This window comes from Choloepus didactylus, chromosome 1 (assembly GCF_015220235.1).
Source record: "Choloepus didactylus isolate mChoDid1 chromosome 1, mChoDid1.pri, whole genome shotgun sequence".
Taxonomy (NCBI): Eukaryota; Metazoa; Chordata; class Mammalia; order Pilosa; family Megalonychidae; genus Choloepus; species Choloepus didactylus.
This window is the reverse complement of record NC_051307.1, coordinates 188,832,982-188,852,658: the sequence shown is the minus strand read 5'-3', so window position 1 is coordinate 188,852,658 and position 19,677 is coordinate 188,832,982. Positions and strand designations below refer to the sequence as shown.

The following is a 19,677-nucleotide window of genomic DNA, read 5'->3' as shown; positions in this document are numbered from 1 at the left end:
TTTGAAAGCATGAAAATGTGAACTAGATCATAGAAAGATTTGAAAGCAAAATTCTCAACAGGGAAATGCCTGGAGCATAAAAGGACATGTTCTTAGTTATCAGGAAAGCTTAACACTCAGGATGATATATTTTCCTGAGAGTCCTTTGCCTGATAAGGTTTCCCTGTACTTCTTTGAGATTGAAAAAGCACCTTTCTCCCAAAAAATGGAACTCCAAGAAAATGTTTCTGGAAAAAAGTAGTAACTAACTTTACATATTAGTAATCATAATGTGTTATCAGAAAATTGGCTCTAGAATTTTTCAATCATAAATGTGAATGAAAAGATTTGTTACATTTGTACTATGTGGTTTTATACTTATTTTTCCAAGGAACCTCATCTCAAATGTCTTAATGAAAGTCAATAGGAAAATAATAGTCCAATAAATAGAGATCCAATTTATAATTAAGTCTTACTAGGTATAATTAGGTCATATGTAACCTTCTTGATGAAACTTGGGTTCAATATCTACTAAAAAAATCCAGCAAAAGAAATCAGTCAGAAAGTCTCATTAGACTTATTAAATTAAAGTCCCAACTTACTTATAGAGTAAGATTGGGGAAGGGGGAACTGACTTCTGCCAAAACTATGATTAGAAAGGTTTTGCTACTACAGCTATAACTATTTGTTACCTGAAAGACTTCCTGACTGAAGGAAATTATGCCAACCCAAAGTCTTTCACCTGGTTTTTAATTTTGTGGAGACATGGCTCATGTTTACAGAGGCCGGGAGTCAAAGTGTTTTCTTATTGGATGCCTCTGGCCCTTGTTGCCCATTTTTAGCCATGGGGAGATTTTAATATAGATTACTACAACAGCAAATCCTTATGACTAAGGGTTGTCTGACAATCTACATCAACTAAGCAAAATAGAAGAGAAAAGCCTCAGTAAACAGGGAGGAGGTTCACAACCTTAATTCTCAATGATTTCATTTTCACCTCATTCCATCCAGCTTCTTATCACCTCCACTGCTAACATTAGCCTTTTGCTCTCTTTCCTTCTTACCCCACCCTTTGGAATTCTGTCTGTCTCCAGGTTACTGGCTCTGATATTGGGGTCTCTATTGAATTATTCTGACCATCCACTCTGACTGAGTAGTTTCCACCAGATAAGGATCGTCCTCGTTGAACCCAGAGTCCACTCCTTGTGCAGACGGTGAAGGTGAAGAGGGCTCCCTGAGTAGCAACCAGGCACTTCTACTTGAAATTCCTCTCATGCTTGTTCTTTTCTCTTGCTTCCCATTTCCCTCTCTGTCATCTTCTTAAGTCTGGATTGCAGGCTCTCCCCATGCCAATTCATCTTTCATTTCACTGTTAGAACATTAATGGCTCCTCTTAACCTTGACCCTTCAGCTCTAAATCTCTGCCCAGCTTGCAAGGTCTTCAGCTGATCTCTTCAACTTTGTTGGCAGATTCTCCCCGGTATGCAATGTCAGTCAAGCTAATCATATTGTTTCCATCTTTGCAAGGTTATCCATAAGATTAAGTTCATTGCCCTTCTTCTTGGAAGCTTATTGTGACTGCTACGAATTTAGGTTTGCACTGGACATCATGGATCACAAGGGATATATTCATCCCTTTTGATTCTCCCTTCAGCCCTTTGCAGTTAGGAGTCATCCTTGATTCCTCTCTCTCCCTCTTCACACCATATTCATAACAAGTCTTGTTGATTCTACTTTAAATTGTGTTCTAAAACTTACCACTTCTTAAATCTTCCACCATCTTAGAATGGTCTAAGACATCATTGTCTCTAATCTGGACTGCTAAAGCTTTCTAACTGGCCTCCTTACTTTCACTCCTGCATATGCCCTAATCCCACTGCATATAACAGTCAGTGTTATCACTGTAAAATATAAATCATGTCATTTACTCCCCAGATCCTCCCCTATCCCTGCTTTCTCCAGTGGCTTTCTCTCCTACTTAGAATAAAATTCAAGTTCTTTAGCATGGGTGGTAAGGCCTATAGGATCTAGGCAGCACTGTTTATTAGAATATTGTGCAGTGAGGGAACTGTTCCATAATCTGTGGTGTCCAATATGGTAGCCACTAGCCACATGTGCTTACTGAGTCCTTGAAATGTGGCTAGAGTGACTCAGGAACTGACTTTTAAATTTTAATTAATTTAAACTTAATATAGTCACACATGGTTAATGGCTACCATATCAGACAGCTCTCTGGGCTTATCTCCTCTTATTTTCCATCTTAACTTAGCAAAACAAGCACTCTGGGCTTTCTTGCTGTGCCTCAAGCCAGCAAGCTTGTTCTTACCTCAGGGACTTTGCCCAGATCTCCCCCCACCAAAACGAAAATGCTCTCCCACCACATCTTCACATGGCTCATGCCATTCTGGTTTCTGACTCAAAGGTCAGTTTTTCTTAGAGTCCTTCCCTGTTCACTGTATGTAAAATAGCTCCCCATACCACCTGATTCCATATTGTGGACATTTAACACGGCCTGAAAAAATTACGAGTTTTTTTCAAGTTGTTTATTATCTGTCTTCTTTATTTCTTTGAAAGGTAAAGGCACACAATAGTGGAAAACTGGCTTTAGTCAGGGTTGAAGTTTCCTTGGTGACTGAGAACAAAGGGATAGGGGCAAGGGAGTTGTGGGTGTTTGCAAGGGAGTAATTGCAATGATGCAAGGGAGGAAATGGAGAGCCTAAAGTGGGTGAAGGGCAGTGAAAAGGAGGTAAGCTCAACAGTTTAATGGATTTTATGTTCTATTGGGGTTGAAATATTATTGGTATAGAGGTGCTAGAGGGAACTCGATAGAAGCTTGAAAGGGATATTCTGGAGAGGTTGCAATTAGTGTAATGAAAGATTTTGGAAATGCTCATGGAAATGGGTGGTGAGGTGGAAGAGACCAGATTACAAGAGGAGAAAAGTTTAAGAACTCCAGAAGTCAGTAAAATACCAAATAGTTTTGGAGTGAGTGAGAGGGAGCCTGGAGCTACCATCATGGAGAAAGGAGAGCCCCATCAGGGTTGGTGTGTGACTGGAACTAGGACAAGGACTAGCAGCACTGGGTAGAAGAGCCTGAGAGCACGGATTTGAAGGGGAGGTGGAGGGACAATAAGCTGGAGCATCCTCCCCAACCTCAAAGGCTGAAGGAAGAGAATACAGCCATCTTTTGAAAAGCTTGCAGGGAAAGGACTGGGTGTTAGAGTGAGAAAGGCAAATAAGAGAAGAAGTTGAGGATAGAGAGGAGTTTGCTTAAGAGTGAATTCCAGAAGGCAGAGTGAGAGAGTACTGACCACTGAAGAGGGTGGGAGATGGGGTTAGATTAGCAGATGCACAGAACTGTATGGAGATTAAACTGTGAGAGAGGAAGGGGACCCTGCAGCCTTGTGCTTCTTCTAGTGATTGACATAAGTGAGAAGAGGGACATGATGAGATTCTTTTCCATGGTCTCCAAGTTACCTTGTTCTGATAAAAACCAACAGTGTTAGGGGAAGGGAAGGAATATGAGGGCCTTGTTAGGGGCACACCAAACTCCACCTCCTCCTTTCACTCCCATTGATGTTTGGAGGGCAAGGAAACAGTGGCATTCCTGGGAGCTGAAGGTGTTCTGGGTCTCTCCTTTTATTCTTGTGTCAGGTCTCAGTCCTTCAGGTCGTGATCACAGCTGCTACCAGACCTGAGGAAAACAGGCTGACTGAAACTTCACTGTGGAGGTCATTAGGCACAAGCAGAAGGTACATGTTTCCTTTTCCATGTAACCGAAGCACTCTCTGGGGTTTGATAGAGGCATCTTGTCTCCTGTCTACCTGATGCCCCACACTCTACTCTCTGCTGTTGGCTCAGGTGCCCTTGGGGTCATTAAGGATGACTCGTGGTCTTCTGGCTTGGTTGACTCCATGGATGACACTCATCCATGAATGAGTGCCCAAGAACAGAATGGGGCTGACATCTGAGTCAAGAATGATGGATTTATTTCAGGGTATGTTGAGTTTAAAAATGCATGTATTGTATTAAGACAGGTTGTCCAAAGTGCAACTGTGTATATTGGTCAGAAGCTAAGAAGAGACATGTCTGGATTGGATTCTGAGTTGGATTTTACCAGCTGGTAGATGAAATAATAAGAATAGGTAAGATCTATCCCAGTTAATTCCCAGAGAGATAATGGAGAGAGAGAAGGGCTGAGGGCTGAGAATAGAATACTGGGCAAGACCAACATTTGAAGGAAGGGTAGAAGATAAAGAGATAGCCAATGGGACCAGAGAGAAACTGATGTAGCAGTAGGAGGGGAACCAAACAAGTGTGAGAGATATAAGGAGGGAGCAGGGAGTTCTTTCTTTGGCTGAGGTGGAGATGTGAGTATAAGTATGTAGCTCTCTTACTGCCAAAAGCAGATCTAAGTGACCCATGGAAAATAAAAGTAGAGAACTACAAAAAGAAATGCCCATAGGATGGAAGCTCCTAGGAATCCTGCTAGAGAGAAGGCAGATGGGATGAAATTGAAGGAAGGTCCCAGAACTGTCCTATAAAAACCATCTAGAGATGTTATGAGAATTTAAATGAAGTGGATTATTTCCTAGCAGAATACAAATTTAAAAACCTGATTCAATAGCTAGAAGTAAATACCTGAAACTATCAAACTGCAACCCAGTAGCCTTGACTCTTGAAGACAACTGTACAGCAATGTAGCTTACAGGGTGACAGTGTGATTGTGAAAGCCTTATGGATCACATTCCCTTTATCCAGTGTATGGATGGATGAGTAGAAAAATGTGGACAAAAAACTAAACGAAAAATAGGGTGGGGGGGTGATTTGGGTGTTCTTTGCTTTTATTTTTTATTCTTATTTTCACTTTTTCTGGTACAAGGAAAATGTTCAAAAAATAGATTGGGGTGATGAATGCACAACTGTATTATGGTATTGTGAACAACTGATTGTACACTTTGGATGATTGTATGGTATGTGAATATATCTCAATAAAATTGAATTAAAAAAAAACCTGATTCAAGCCATATTTTTTTAAAAAAAGAGTAGAATAAAAAGTGGAACCATGTTTTCAAAAATTATTTTTAAAATAGGTTTTAGGTTTGGGTTCTAAAAACTGTTCCACAGGAAAAAACAAAAACAAAATGAACAAATAAAAGCATGCACAGACATTTTCCCAAATCATTTTTTTAAACTTTGCATAGTCTTAAAAATAAAATTTGACCAAGAACACAAAAGTGACAGTTACAGACAAACCTCCTTTATGTATATAGATATAAAAATAATAAAGATTGCCAACTGAACCCAACAGTTTATTAAAAGAAAATCCCATGGCCAAGCAGGACATTTTCCAGGAATATAAAAAGAGTTTAATATTAGTATATCTATTAATATAATCCATCACATAAAGAGGCCAGAGGACAAAGAAAACATCACATGACTATCTTGATACTTGCCAAAAAGTCATTTGAAACAATTCCACATCCATTCCTGATGGAAATTTTTAGTAAGCTAGGAATAGAACCCAACTTTTAACATGAGAAAGGCTGTCAATCCAATCACAAACCTAGGTGGGAAGTCTGGAATTTGTGTAGAAGAGAGTCTTAAGGAATGATTTAGTTGGAAGTAAATTGGTGCAGAAAGGGCTCTTAGGGGATAAGCTAGTTGGAAATGGATTTGTCTTTAAGTTGAATTTGCTGCGCATCATATTATTTTTCTCAGGCTGCATGTGTATTTGCAGTGGCTTCCAAAATGTCTAGTGGGATTCAGAGGAGCTAAAACCACTCTTTAGTGCCAACATGCACAATATCACACTTAATAGTAAAATATTGGTGGCATTTAAATAAGTCAATATTAGTTACCATATTTTGGGAGTTCTAATGCAATAAGCCCTGCCCCTTCCTACCCTATACCCCACAAAAGGAAATAATTATAGTTAGAGTCACACAATTATTATTGTAGAGAAAGTGATTAATAATAATAACTTACATTTACTTACTATGTGTCAGGCACTCTGTTAAGCGCTTAGCATATAACCCTCACAGCGATGATGCAGGAAGGCATTGTTATCCTCAGTTGAGAGAAAGGGCAATGGGTGCAGGACAGTGAGGGGCAGGGAAGTGCGTTCAATGGCTTGTGGAATTTGAACACGGCCCGCCTGACTCTAGCGCCTGTGCTCTGAACCAGTAAGTAACACTGTATTTCGTTATTAACAGATAAGAAATGGAATCCAAAAGATCTTAGATTACTAAAATAATATATAAACAAATTTCCTATACAGCAACCATCACTCATTAGAAAACAGAAAAGAGATGGTTCACAAGGGTAATCCAGAGTATAAAATTGCTGAGAAACAGCTAACAGAGAATTGGGCAGGAAGTATTTGAAGAAAATTCCCAAGAATTTATGAGAGGAATAATAACTAAACAGTTAGACTATGTTCCTGGATAAGAAATATCATTATTATAAAGTGTTCATTAAAATGATTTTTAAAAGTTTCATATAATTACTTTCAGAATTTTTTTTAAAACTTGATGGAAGAACAAAATGGTGAGTGTAACTAACTAAAACTCTAGAGAGGGTACTTGTTTTATCAATCACAGTGGCTATTATAAAGCTACAGTAATTAAAATATAGTAATGCAAAAGTACAGTATAATAGTAAATGTAAAACTATAGTTTCAGATCATTACATCATAACAGATGATCTCAAAAGAGGACCTAGTACCCTTTACCACTTATTAATAAATGTGACATTTCAAATCAGTGAAAAAAGGATGAATTAGTCAACAAATGGTTATAGAAATATTGGCAAGTAATTTGGGAAAAAATTCGATTCCAAGTGGATTAAAGTGATAAAAGTAAATAAGTACATATTAAGGATATAGAGAAATATATAGCTTAATATTTTTCTGCTCCCAGAGTGGAGAAGTCCTTCCTAATTTTAAAAGGAAAGAAGAAATCCCAGGTAAATAAATTTGAGACATGTAACAATATAAAAATGGAAATCTTCTATGTAAAAATATAAACAAAATTGAAAAACAAATTCCAATATGGGAAGATGTTAGCAATGTATATGAAAAGACATAGCTTCAGTGTTTTTAAAGAATTCTTACAATCAACAGGAAATGGATGTACAGTCTGTTAAAATGGACAGAGACATAAACAGATAATTTACAAAAGAAGAATGACAAATAATAAACATATAAAAAATAATACTTCCTTGTGAATAAAATGCTAATTTAAACAGTAATAAAATTTGTTCTTCAATTTTGCTGATTTAAAAGGCAATGATATAACCTTTCTTGAGGGCACTGTGTCAGTGAGAATAAAAGACCTTAAAAGTGTTTATATGTAGATCTAGTGATTCTACTTTCCATGAAACTGGTCATAAATGTATACAAATATTTATGCCTCAAGATGTACATTTTAGTATTTTTAAATGTGTGGATGCTGGGGAGGAATCTAGAAATGCAATCAGAAGGATTGATTAAACATAATGTGATATAACAGTGAAGTGGAATATCATGCCATCTTTAATAGTCATGCTATTTATTATCTAAGAGTATGGGAAAACCATCTATGTGTGACATTAGGTGGAAGAAAAGCACAATGCACATTTATGCATACACTATTATGCCAAATTTGTTTAATTGTGTGTATGAATTAAATAAATATATGAAAGAAATACAGTAAAAATTTTAACAATCCTTATCTTTGGACGATTGAAAGAGACATGATTTTTTTTCTTCTGTATATTTTCTCTGCTTTCCAATTTTCTACTTTGAGTACTTATTACTGCTATATTCATGAAATAATATATTCATTTATAATAACTTATAAATAATATATTCATTTATAATAACTTATAAAAGGGACACAGTCAGTCTTGTAAATTCAGCTGCATCTGAGTAATGCTTAAAATTATTTGGCAACATGGAGGTCACTGGTGACTTTTGCCAGAGACATTTCTTTGGATTAAAGTATGAAAGGGAAATTAAGAAGAGGGAATAAAGATAAATGATTCCTTCAGGTAGCTTGGTTGGAAGGGAAAGAAGGAGATAGGAAAGCATTAAATCTTGCTTCTTTAACATTTTACAATCTTTATGGTCTAGCCAGTGTTTCTCAACTTTAGCTGCACAACAGAATTGGAACCCTTTTTCAAAGATTGCAATTTTGTTGGTCTAGCCTATGACCTGGGCTCCCAGGTGTTTTGAATGCAAAGCCATTTTCTTTCCTTTCTCCCCTAAGTAGAAGTTATATTCTTGATCAGTAACAGCTTCTTTAACTAGCTATTTGTGGATCAATTGATCTATTTTTCTTTCTCTTTCACCAAAAGATGTGGATGTGCTGGGCAAAAAGTAGGCAATCAATAAATCATTATGATGGACATAGAAACTTTTCTAGGAGATGCAAAGCATGTGCTCATAGTTAGGATTTTCTTCTTCCTGGATGGGATGGTGGTCCAGGTTTAGGCAGGATCATCCCAGAATGAGGAGGAATCCTGGCTCATGGCTCTACTGGGGCAGTGAGTGGCTTATATTGCCCTTTCAAGATCTAAGTCACATGCTGGTGGGTCTACGGCTTATCTTCTTGGAGATGCAAAATAGCTGAGGTGACATCTCACTGCAGTTTACAGCTTAACTAAAAGTCCAAATGGAGGGAAACTCAGTTATACCATTCAAATATTTGTGGTTACTGAAATGATTTCAATGATGACATATGGGGTTAGCTAGTGACAAAAGTTATCCAATTTGAAGAAAGAAAAGAAAATAAACAGTGCTTTATGCTTACAAATGCTTACAACATATTAGGTGCTTTACATACTCTCAAATCTTACCAAAAAACATGCCAAATTGGTATTAGCATCCCCATTCTACAGATGAGGAAGCTGAGACTCAGAGGTTAGGTGACTTGCTCATGGTCACAGAGATAGCAATTGATGTAAAGAGACTTGAATTCTTGTCTATTTGACCTTAAAATCTATAATCCCTCCACACTATCAAAATGTGACTTGGGTCATAAAAATAGTGGCAAAGGGCATCCATACCAAACCTTCACATTAGACCCTAGCAAGCTTTCTATATTGTCAATAAGTGAGGAGAGACGACATTTATTTAAATAAGAAATGCTGAAATGTGAATTTTTTCTTTGTATGAAACGGTCTCTATCAGGCACTTAGAAAATCAATTAGGCTGTGGTCTTTCTGAAATAGTGGAAAGATAGAGGGGTGAGGTTCATCAGTAGCTTTCAAACTTTTCAACTCAACAAATTTTAAGAAAAAGAAAAAACACATAAACTACATTGCCGCTTGTGCTTCAGGAGTTTTCTCTGAGGACATTGTACTGTGGTATCCAGGGACCAAGAGAGGGTTCTTAGACAGGGGATTGCCAATAACTATCTGTGTGATCTTAGCAACTAACTGCATCTCTCTGGGTCATGGTTTCCTCAATAGTGACAAAAATGTACATTTAAATATTTTTTGAAGGCTATAGACCCTTTGTGAATCTGATATAAATTATGGATCCTCTCCCCAAATAATGCACAGATGCATGTACATGACATTTTTGCATGTAGTTCTGGTGAGCATTTCAAAGACTCAGCAAGGGAAATGGACTTCTGAAGATATTTTATCTGTTCAGTGTGTTGGATCATCATCTCTCTCCTAGATGGTCTGTTGTGGCCCCATTTTCCAGATGATTCTGTGATATTTCATTTAATTACTTCCATAAATACATTTTTGGGGAAAGAGTATCAAAACAAAGCACAAAGAAGCTGGACAATAATTGGTCTTTAATCATTTCACATGATAATGTGGCTCAATTTAAAATGAGAGGACCCATACAATTTCCCAATGTCTTTTACTGGCATGTAAAATACTTGGGTTACAGAGTTCGGATGTAAAACCATGCTCAAGCAGGAGAGGAAGTCAAAAGCTTGGGCTTCAAGCCACATTGCCTGGGTCCCTGTCCTGGTTGCCTTGCTCAGCTAGCTATATGATCTTGGGCAAGCCTCTTAACCTTTCTGTGCTTCTGCTTCCCTATCCATAAAATGGAAATAATAACAGAATCTCCTGCTTAATGTTATTATGAAGATTCAAGTTTTGCCTGACATACAGTAACATTCAGTAGATGATCACTATTGTTCTCTCAACTATGCAAATATAAAAATAGATGTAAAAAGACATACACTCTAGATCAAAATGTTAACAGTATGTTTGGATTGTGTAACAATGCATGATTTTTTTGTTCATTTTATTTTCATCTAGACTTTCAAATTTCTACAGAGTATCTGTTACTCTTATAATCAGAAAGAATATTTTAAAATTAAAAAATAATTTAAAAAGTCTTCTTGAAAAAGTTTAATGGTCAGAGGGGCCTGAACCTTAGTCAAACCCAGGCAGTATTTTGACAGAGTGGGTCAGAGGAGAGTAAGATGGAATGATTACTAATACCTTGTTCACATTTTCCTCACCAGGCTCTCATCTTCAGGGTAGAAGGATCCATGGAAATCCCAGTGAGCTTCAAAATGTGGCATTCCTAGCACAAAATGAATTGAGCCTATCTCTGTTCTGTTTCATGCCGTTCTCCTTCCTTACCACACATTCCTCTATACCAGCAGATTAGCCTTTGAGGGATAGGGACCTCTTTGAGAACAGCAGGAATAATATGGCCCCTCTCCCAAGAAAAATGCACATCATGGCACAAAACTTTGCCTTCAATTTCCTGGGGTTCATGGACCCCATAACTCATCTCCACTGATTAAGAACACCTAAGCCATGATCACAAATTTAGGAATGTATGTAGACCACTTTGGAAAAAAAAAAAACTGACATGTACAAATCCCAAACCATAAGACAGGCAAACTGGTGGCTAATTACAGGCATGACATATGACGTTTTTGCTTTGCCAAAGAATTTACCTTAGGATGCCTATAAATAGCAAACCAATACATTGTATTGGAAACACGCCTCTGTTTACTCCAATGCTAGGTCTTTTCCAGAACACACCTACTGTAGAGCAATGGGTTCAATCCAGAAAGTTAACACCAATTTCACTCTTGAATTTAGCTACAATCATTGACACAGTTCTACATCATCTTTAAAATGGCTGCTAACTCATATCCCCTAGGTGACTGATGGTCAATGACGGACAATGATGAGACGCCTAGAAACTGCAGGTCAAAGGAGAGGTGGTACATGTGTGTTGGTTATGAGACTGCTTTGGAGTGTACCATCTGCAGTGAGATGGATCCCCTTTTCTTATCTCAGGGGGGAAAGAATAAAATTGACTGAATTCTTACATTGTACCAGGATGAACATAAGATCATCTCATGTAATGCTATTCCTCACAATGATTCTGGAAGGTGAGGGAATTCTCCCTCATTTCCAGATGAAGGAAACAAATTTTAGAAAGGTTGACATGCATACCTCATGTCAAACAGCCAAAGATATTTATCAGAAAAAAATGAAAAAATGAAAAATGATGCAAAATGCTCTCTGAGTATGATCTTTGATGATTAACTTTTGGAAGTGTACAATTACTAACATCACACCAAATCCCAAGAGCCATTTAGGCTGTGATTCTGATCCTGCTGATTTTGTCACTGGCTTCCAGGGATGTGTCCTGAAGGGAGCAGAGAATTGTACTTTTCTTTGATCTGCCCTCTAAACTGGGACCCCTCTTTCTTTTGCTCTTATATAGGGACTGCCCTACATTCCAGGGATTCCTGGGGAACTCACAAATCTGTATAAAAGAGCCAGGAGCCCTGCACTTAGAAGAATTCATATAACTACAAACTCCATCTTACGATTTTCATTCCTGGCTGAGTTGCCATTTGGCACTGCACTACTAGCAGCTACACTTTACTTGATCTTCTTCCAAGATTTCCAAACATGTGCCTGGCACCCACGGGAGAGTTTCAGAGGAAGTGTAATAGTGACAGGAGAAGTGCTGCGGGGCTGGTTTCGTGTATGTGTGTTTTTGTAACTCATAAAAGCAAGTGTAAGTTCTTAGAGTATTAACTTCCACGAGAGGAATATTAACTTTCCCGCGAACACGGTAGTCCCCTTTACCTACTTTTTCTGAAATGAGTGATAATATGTGAAGTTAGGCATGAGACCTATTAGGCAAAGGGTCCTTGCGACCCATGAGATACAGACATCCTTTGCTGGCTCAGTGCCCAAGCTTTTCTGGAGGATTTTCCCTCAGCTCTCTCCAACCTTAAGCCTTCAGAAACCTCCTGATACCTATACGCATTTTGGGCATAAGGAGGTTCAAAGCACAGAACAACAAGCCAACACCACCCAAGAAAGCGAGTTCTGAGCCTGAAGTCAACGTGAATTGCGTGTACACGCAGGCTAGAAGCCTACAGCAAAGCCTCGGGTCTGTGTGGGCGAAGAGGCTGGGTCCATAGGACGTGGTCCAGCACCGCTGGCAGCGAGTCCTGCTTAACGATCAAGTCTCAAGGGAGTGACAGTGCCCTGGTCGGTCTAGGGACACATTATAACCCCCAGCGCAGAGCCAGTCCGGGGGAAACAAAGGTGAAAAGAGAGAGGGAGAGAAGGAGAAAGAGTGAGTTTGCATTCTCTTGGGGCAAGTGTGCGCGGTACCTTGGATTCCTGGCCGCTGGAGGATGCAGGAGAGGGCGGCTGCTCGGCGTTCGCCGTCTTCTTGGGCAGCCCGTCCACGCCGTCCTCGCCGGCGCAGCTCGGAGGGATCATCGTAGCTGCGCGGGAACGGTGTTGGGCTCGCGAAGGAACAGCGAGCCTCGCCTTCCTTCGCCGCGCCCTCTCCACCGCGCGCTGTGGGTCGCTCAGCTCCGGGTCCCGGGGACTGCCATCCTCGCTGAGGCGCCGACGTGCCCTCCTCCGGCCTCGCCCCCGCCCCGGCCCTGCCCACCTCCCAGGCACTTCCGCGGGCGGGGGGAGAGCGCGCCCCGCCCCGCCGCGCCCGCGGCCACCTCGCCGGCGACGGCACAGTCTTGACTGCCACCCGATAGTGGGCGAGCAGGCTCGGGCTCACCCGGACTGGGGAGATGGAGAGGCGCCTTCGGGGCGGAGCTGCGCGGCCAACGCCAGGAGTAGTGAGGGCAGGCGGGAGGTACAGCGCTAGTGAGAGGTTCTGCTGGGAGGTTCCTTAGGGGGGGATCGCGAAAATTCAGAGCAAGACGGAATGACTAGAAAACAAGTGAATGGTGTGGCCAGCAGGGACCACCTGCTCCAACTCTCTCATTCCTTACCCCAGGAAACACCAACTCTGAGACTGTGACTTAGCCAAGCAGTATAAGGTTCAGTAACCAAAAGCAGGGAGCAGAGCAATTCAGTCTTGGTACAAAGGGAGAGGTATTGCAAAATGTGTGTGTGTGAGAATGAGATTAAGTTTAGCTTTCACACAGGGTGGGGGCAGCTCAGGGGAATGGCAGAGGGTCAAGAAGCCAAGCTATAATCAGTGGCCAGTCCTCCTGTTTATCCGCCCACTGTCTTTGCAAGGTGAAGACTGACGGGGACACCTGTCCCTCATTTTATTGTACATTTATTGTGCTAAGCCCTTCACACTCCTTACCTTATTTAATTCTCACAGCCACGGGTATGGGGCTATTTACTAAAACTTCCATGTTATGGATGAGGAAAGTGGGGTTTAGGGCGGCTATGTAATTTGCTTTAAGTCACTGAATTATAAATGGTGGTGCTGGGATTTATACCAGTTTGGTTTCAAAATTCGTGCCTCATGGCCTTAAAGCCCCAATCCTAGGCTAGTCTTCTGAAGACTAGCTGGGTGTCGCAGTACAGCAAGTTCAGAGATGTTCAGAGAGGGGCAAACAGGTGTGCCTTATTGGATCTTTTGGAAACATAGAGATGACGCTGGATAAACGGACAGAAAGATCCAGTACTTGTAAAGATAAAACCTCAAGGTTCAGAAAAAGAAAATACACCTGGATATTATAAAGACTTTTTTACATTAATACAAAACTTCCTCCTGAAATTTCTAATGGAAAATTGTAAACTTTTGTTCAGATTTTTCTTGATTCACTGTACATGTTTGCCAAGGCCAGCTCTGTGGGTGTGTGACCTGCACTTGGTTTAAACCTCTGCTGTTGCTGTCTTGAAATCATTAGTAATTTTGAACAAGGAGCCTTGCATTTTTATTTTACACTGGACCTTGTGAATTAGGTATCTGGTCCTGCGTGTCTGCTCAGTTGATATCCTTTGGAAAGAACCTATTACTCTATATTCTAGGCATCAATTGAAAGCTCCCATTCTAAGTGTCAGCCTCTTACTTAGCTGGCATTTGGCTATCACAGTGTTCCAAATGCCTCTGTAAGCCTTGGTCTCTCCTTTGACCAGGCTGGACTGACTAGTCCAAACTGCCCCAGCTTTTTCCTCCTCAGAACACAATTCCTGATTGTTGGATAGAGATAAAATTCTAAAAGCCCCAGTCACAATGGAAATAACCACAGCAAGCAATGACAGGAGCAGCAGTATCAACATATCTTTATCAGGTATATAGCAGAGAAAAAGCATAGATTAAGTTTGTTCCAAAACTTAGACCCTGGTAAAAGAGACAGAGACTCAGCAAATCACACATATACACAGGCATACATACACACATTTAAATGAACCGTGATAAAGTACAGTACTCCAGTGAGTGTGTACAAATAGGCAGCCTGAACTAGGGTGGAACCAGAGAAAGGATTTCTGAGGAAGTGAAGCCCAGTTCCCCTGTCCCACTAAGGGTCTATTTGCAACTCCAGTCTTGGTGAGCAAGCTCATCATGGCTTATAATAAGGACTTTTTCATCTTTGGATTTTCTTTATTTTTTTTTTTAAAGAATTGAAGAGCATACGTTAGATGTCACCCTTAATTACAGTAAATGCTTAGCTCTGATTAGCTTTAGTGGTTAGCCAATGACATGTTTGAATTCTGTCTGAATAAAATTTCAAAGAAACTAATACATCTCTCCTCTTCACCCCATCTCTATCCCAGTAGCAGAAACCTTCAGTCTTTTAATTAGTAGCTATTCTTTCTTGGGAACTCTGGAATTACCTGCAGTTTCCTGGGCTCATCAAACCTTTGCTCATGTGTCTCTTTCACCAAAAAACCTATTTTGTCCCCACTTTTTGTTATCTAGCTCACTTCTCTTAGTCTTCAAAAATGTCTTCAAGCATTTATTCTTCTTGGAATCTCCTCTCTTGACCCCATTAGTCTGATTTTGATTCCCAAACTCCATGCCATGTTCCCATGGCATCCTTCACTAAGGAATCAGACAGAATTGTCTGCCCTCTAGGCTGTGAGCTCCACCAGGGTGGGGGCTGTGTGTTCATCTTGTTTCCCCAGCAGCTGATACTATGTTGGTTAAGCTCGTGGAAGGAGGCTGCCTTTGCAGCCCCCCTCAGCTCTGAGATGGCCTATGTCGCTGTTACTCCAAGTGCCTCCACACACTGAATGGGCAAAGACCCTGTGGTGCTTCTAGAACAATGGGATTTAAATTCAAACCAACTCCTTGATATTGAAGATTTTGCTTTTATTGACTTAAAAGAGGATCTTAAACTGAAAGTCGTTGTTGACCGTAAAATGTGGGGCTCATTGTTTTGCGTGAAGATAAGAGATCTGCAAAAAAAGTAAATTTTTGGGAGCAGGGATGGAGGAGGATGGAATGCAGCTTAGTCTAGACTCTGAAGGGAGAGGGCTGCTGGCAGAAGTGGAAGGTGTTATATCACGAGAGGATGCCTTGAGGCTTGGGTCACAGGCACTGCTGCTTTGGGACCTAGGTGACCATGCCTGATTGGGTCGTGGAATGATGAGAGTCCTCTTACATTGTTAAAGCCAGCCTGGTACTGAGAGGACATAGAAGTGCTCATGGCAGTGTATCAAGAGGACTGATTGTCTCCATGTCCTAGGGAATCAGTGGATGATGGACCAGCAAAGTGATTCCCAGATGATGCCTGATGAAGCACGGATATCCCTGAGCAGGTGTGGACTTTTCACAAGCACATGTTAGATACTCCCTGGGGACTCCCAAAAATACTGGGATGAGACTTCACAGAAGACCAGAGGCCCTGCATTAGAAGGTGCAGTGACATTTTAGCTATTCCTCTCAAGATGACCTCACTTTTACTGTAGGCTGGTGAAGCCTGAGGAAATTCAGGTTGTAAATAATTATTCTAAGTTTGAAGTCCTTAGCATGACCCTGTGATTTTTGCAGATTCCCTTCATGGTCCATTTCACTCTGGCTGCTGGATAAATATCAAGCCAGCAGAAGCCTGAAATATGCAGGAATTCATCTCCACAAACTTGGACTGGACTCTCCCACTCCCAGTTCATTAATTCATTCATTAATTTGTAAAGAGGGCAAAACTCTCCTCCTGGTTGCCTGCAATTGCCTTTCACAGTAAACACTGCTGAGCAGAAGAATGCATAATGCTTTTTAACTTTTTCTCATTGCTTTACTCCAAGTTTGAATAAAGAGACTGGATTTTCATTCTGTGGATCTTGGCTTCTCCAAGAGCCAATTGGTAAAGGCAACTTAAATGAAACAGCCATACTTATGAAAGGTACAACAAAGAAAAGCAAGGACAGGGAAGAGGGAAGATAATCAGAATATCTAGAAAATGTAGTACTGACGAAGATAACAGTGAGAAGGTTTCAATAAAGGGATGGTTCTCAATGTCTGATGCATCAGAATCATCTTGGATAATGATATATAAGAGAAGATCATAGTGTTTGGCAATTAGATAGTTGGTAATAATAATAGTTGGCATGTACTGGTCATAGTTCTAGTTTGCTAGGCTACTAATAATGGGAATTTATTAGTTTACAAATGTACAGTTCTGAGGTCGTGAGCATGTCCAAATCTAGGCATCATCGAGACGATACCCTCTTCCTGAAGACTGGCTACCGGTGATCCTGGACTCTGCTGTCACATGACAGGATACATGGTGGTGTCTGCCAGTCTCTCCCTTCTCTTCCAGGTTTTTTTGCTTCCAATTTCTTGCTTCCATGGCTTTCTCTCTCTCTCTGTCTGCATTCCATTTTCTTATAAAGGACTCCAGTAAGAAGATTAAGACCCACACTGAATGAGGTGGGACACATCTTAAGTTAAGATCCCACTCACCAAAAGATCCTAACTTACAATGGGTAAGGAATGGATTAACTTTAAGAACATAATTTTCTGGGGCACATACAATCTCAGACTACCACAGTCATCTGCTATATGATAGATATTTTATGTATGTTATTTCATTTAATCCCTACAAAGCCTACGAATCTTACATCACACAGTGCGCGTGGAAACTAAGACTCTAACCCAGATACATCCCACTCCAGGGCTAAGTTTTTGGCTATTCTGCTCCTGCTCTGCTGCCACCTCCAGCAGAACCCAGAGTTGTTGAAAAGGCAGCAGACACTAATGTTAAGAAGCGATGCAAATCGAGAGTCTGAGGCATCATAGAAGATACAGGGAAAGTCCTCAAACAATGAAGACTTGCTGATTTCATACTTTTATCTTTAAAAGGAAATACTTAACAGCTCCAACACTTTGAAGCTGATAGCCAAAAAATCAAGACAAAGGTAGGCAGGAGGCACAAGCCAAGCCTCATATAGCTGCTTGCCTTCTGATTTGAGATCTATCCCTCTTCTCTAAAACCCATGAGGTAGAGAGGGACTTGAATATTTATTCCATGTTTAGTGGAACGGCCATGAACTTTAATCCAAACATACTTAGGTATGGATCTAGTTCTTCCACTTAGAAGCAGTGAGATCTTAGACAACTGCTTTTATCTCTCTCAGCCTCAGTTTCCTCGAATCTAAAATGGGACTATAATCCTTACTTCATCAGGTTACTGTAAGGATTAGAGGAATTAATGGGCCTGACATTATTCTTATTATAATTGGCTATACAATTTTGAGCAAAGGTGTTTGATTTGAGTCGGCTTTTCTGTTCTTCACAGCTGAATGCATATGCAATATCACAAGTGTATCTCTTCTACATTTCTAAAATTGTTAATAGCTCTTTTCTGGGGAGTTCACAAACAGCAATACCTAACATTTATTGTGGATAGATATAAAGTGAGTCTATCTTACAGATTTTGATCCTTTTACTAGTAATTGGCATTTAATTTTACATGAGTTCATGGTAACAATTTGAGGCATATGAATCAGTTCACCCTGGCCTTTTTGTTTCTCAAAATGTCTAGCCTATTCCCTTTCCCAAGCATTAGTGCTTGCTATTCTCTGCATCTGAGAATCCCCCACCACCACTCCTCAGGGCCAGCTCTCCTAGCTTTCAGGCCTCAATGCCTACTGAAAACACTGTGTTTATCTCTTTCTTATTTGATGTCCTCTAGAATGTAAGCTTCAGGAGTTCAAGGGCTTCATCTCTCATCTCTACCATATATCCCTAATAGGTAGATACTCATACAGTAGTTGATCCATGAATATTTCTTAAATGAATGGGTGAGTGGATAATAAAATGTCAGTGCTGGAGGGAAACTTTAAGAGTTAATGAAAAACTATTTTGTAGAGGAGAAAATTGAAACTCAAATAGGTTAAATACTTGCACAAAGTCACTTAATTAATGAATCAATATATTTATTTGCTTACCTATCCCAATTGTCATTGCTTTATTCAACCTTAGAACATACGAGCAAGCTACCAGTTGCACAAATTTCTTTTCCAAGCTTTCAAATTCATTACAATAGTATGCATAGCATTTCCAAATACTCTTTTTCAAACCAATAGCTCTATCATTGTTCAAGCAGTATTCAAAAAGATTACTGAAAAAATTTTAAATCATCTAAAATGCCACCACCCACTAAAAATATTAGCATTTTGGTATACCTCCTTCTAGGAGCATATGCATATGTGGGTATATTTTAAATTTATATTTATTTATATTTACATAAAATGTTCTCAAGACACTAAGCTGTCTTTGTAATCTCTGTCCCCTTCTATAACATGTCATGGAGATAGCTCCATGTCAATAAATAGAAGTATACATCATTTTTAAATGACTGTGTATATTCCACTGTCTAAATGCACTGTGGTTTATTTATGAAGGATCATTTCTACTTTATGCTAGGAGTTGTTAGAGGTAATTATTAACTAACTCATCTCTTTACTTCCTAAACATCAGCCTGGCAAGGTAAGTACTATTAGACCTATTTTTTAGAGGTGGTCAGAAGTATGAGAGGTTTTATGACTTCCCTATTGGGATAGGGTACACAGTAGGGATTCTGGTCCACATCTTCAGACTCTAAATCTCAGGCTCCTCCCAACATGCAAGCAAACTGGTAACTCAGGGTAATCACTGCTCTGTAGGAGACATGCACAATACAATTTGAGAGCACTGGGGAAGCATAAGTTCCACCAAAGGAAGAAGATGTTGGGGAGAGTTCTAGTTGAGTATCAAGGGTGACAACGATTTGTCTGGAAGGATAAGGGGAAGCAAAGAATCTTGAGCAGAATGTACAGTATCAGTACAAATATGGAAGCGTGCTTGTGCAGAGCTTACTCAGGCTTAGTTCCGAGAATGCCACGGTTTTTTTTCTTTGAGGGTGACGTATACTGATCACATGGACAATGCTTGAAAAAAAGGGAAAGTTTGGAGCTGGAGAAATTATTTGAATAACAGTTTTAAGTACTTTTACAAATGGCCTATGGGGAAAACATGGGTCTCAAGTCAGCCTAGGAGAATACAGAGAG

General features: G+C 40.0%; 1 protein-coding gene across 3 annotated transcripts in view; it reads right to left on the bottom strand.

Moving 5' to 3' along the window:
- The window catches only part of STAC (SH3 and cysteine rich domain), a 132,151-nt gene extending 119,212 nt beyond the window's left edge, over nucleotides 1-12,939 (bottom strand). For all 3 annotated transcript variants that reach the window (XM_037847045.1, XM_037847053.1, XM_037847062.1), the window contains exon 1: nucleotides 12,589-12,939. In XM_037847045.1, coding sequence (XP_037702973.1) covers nucleotides 12,589-12,699 — 111 coding nt within the window. In that variant the 5' untranslated portion in view covers nucleotides 12,700-12,939. The remainder of the gene's footprint in view (nucleotides 1-12,588) is intronic.
- Nucleotides 12,940-19,677: the final 6,738 nt, after the last annotated feature.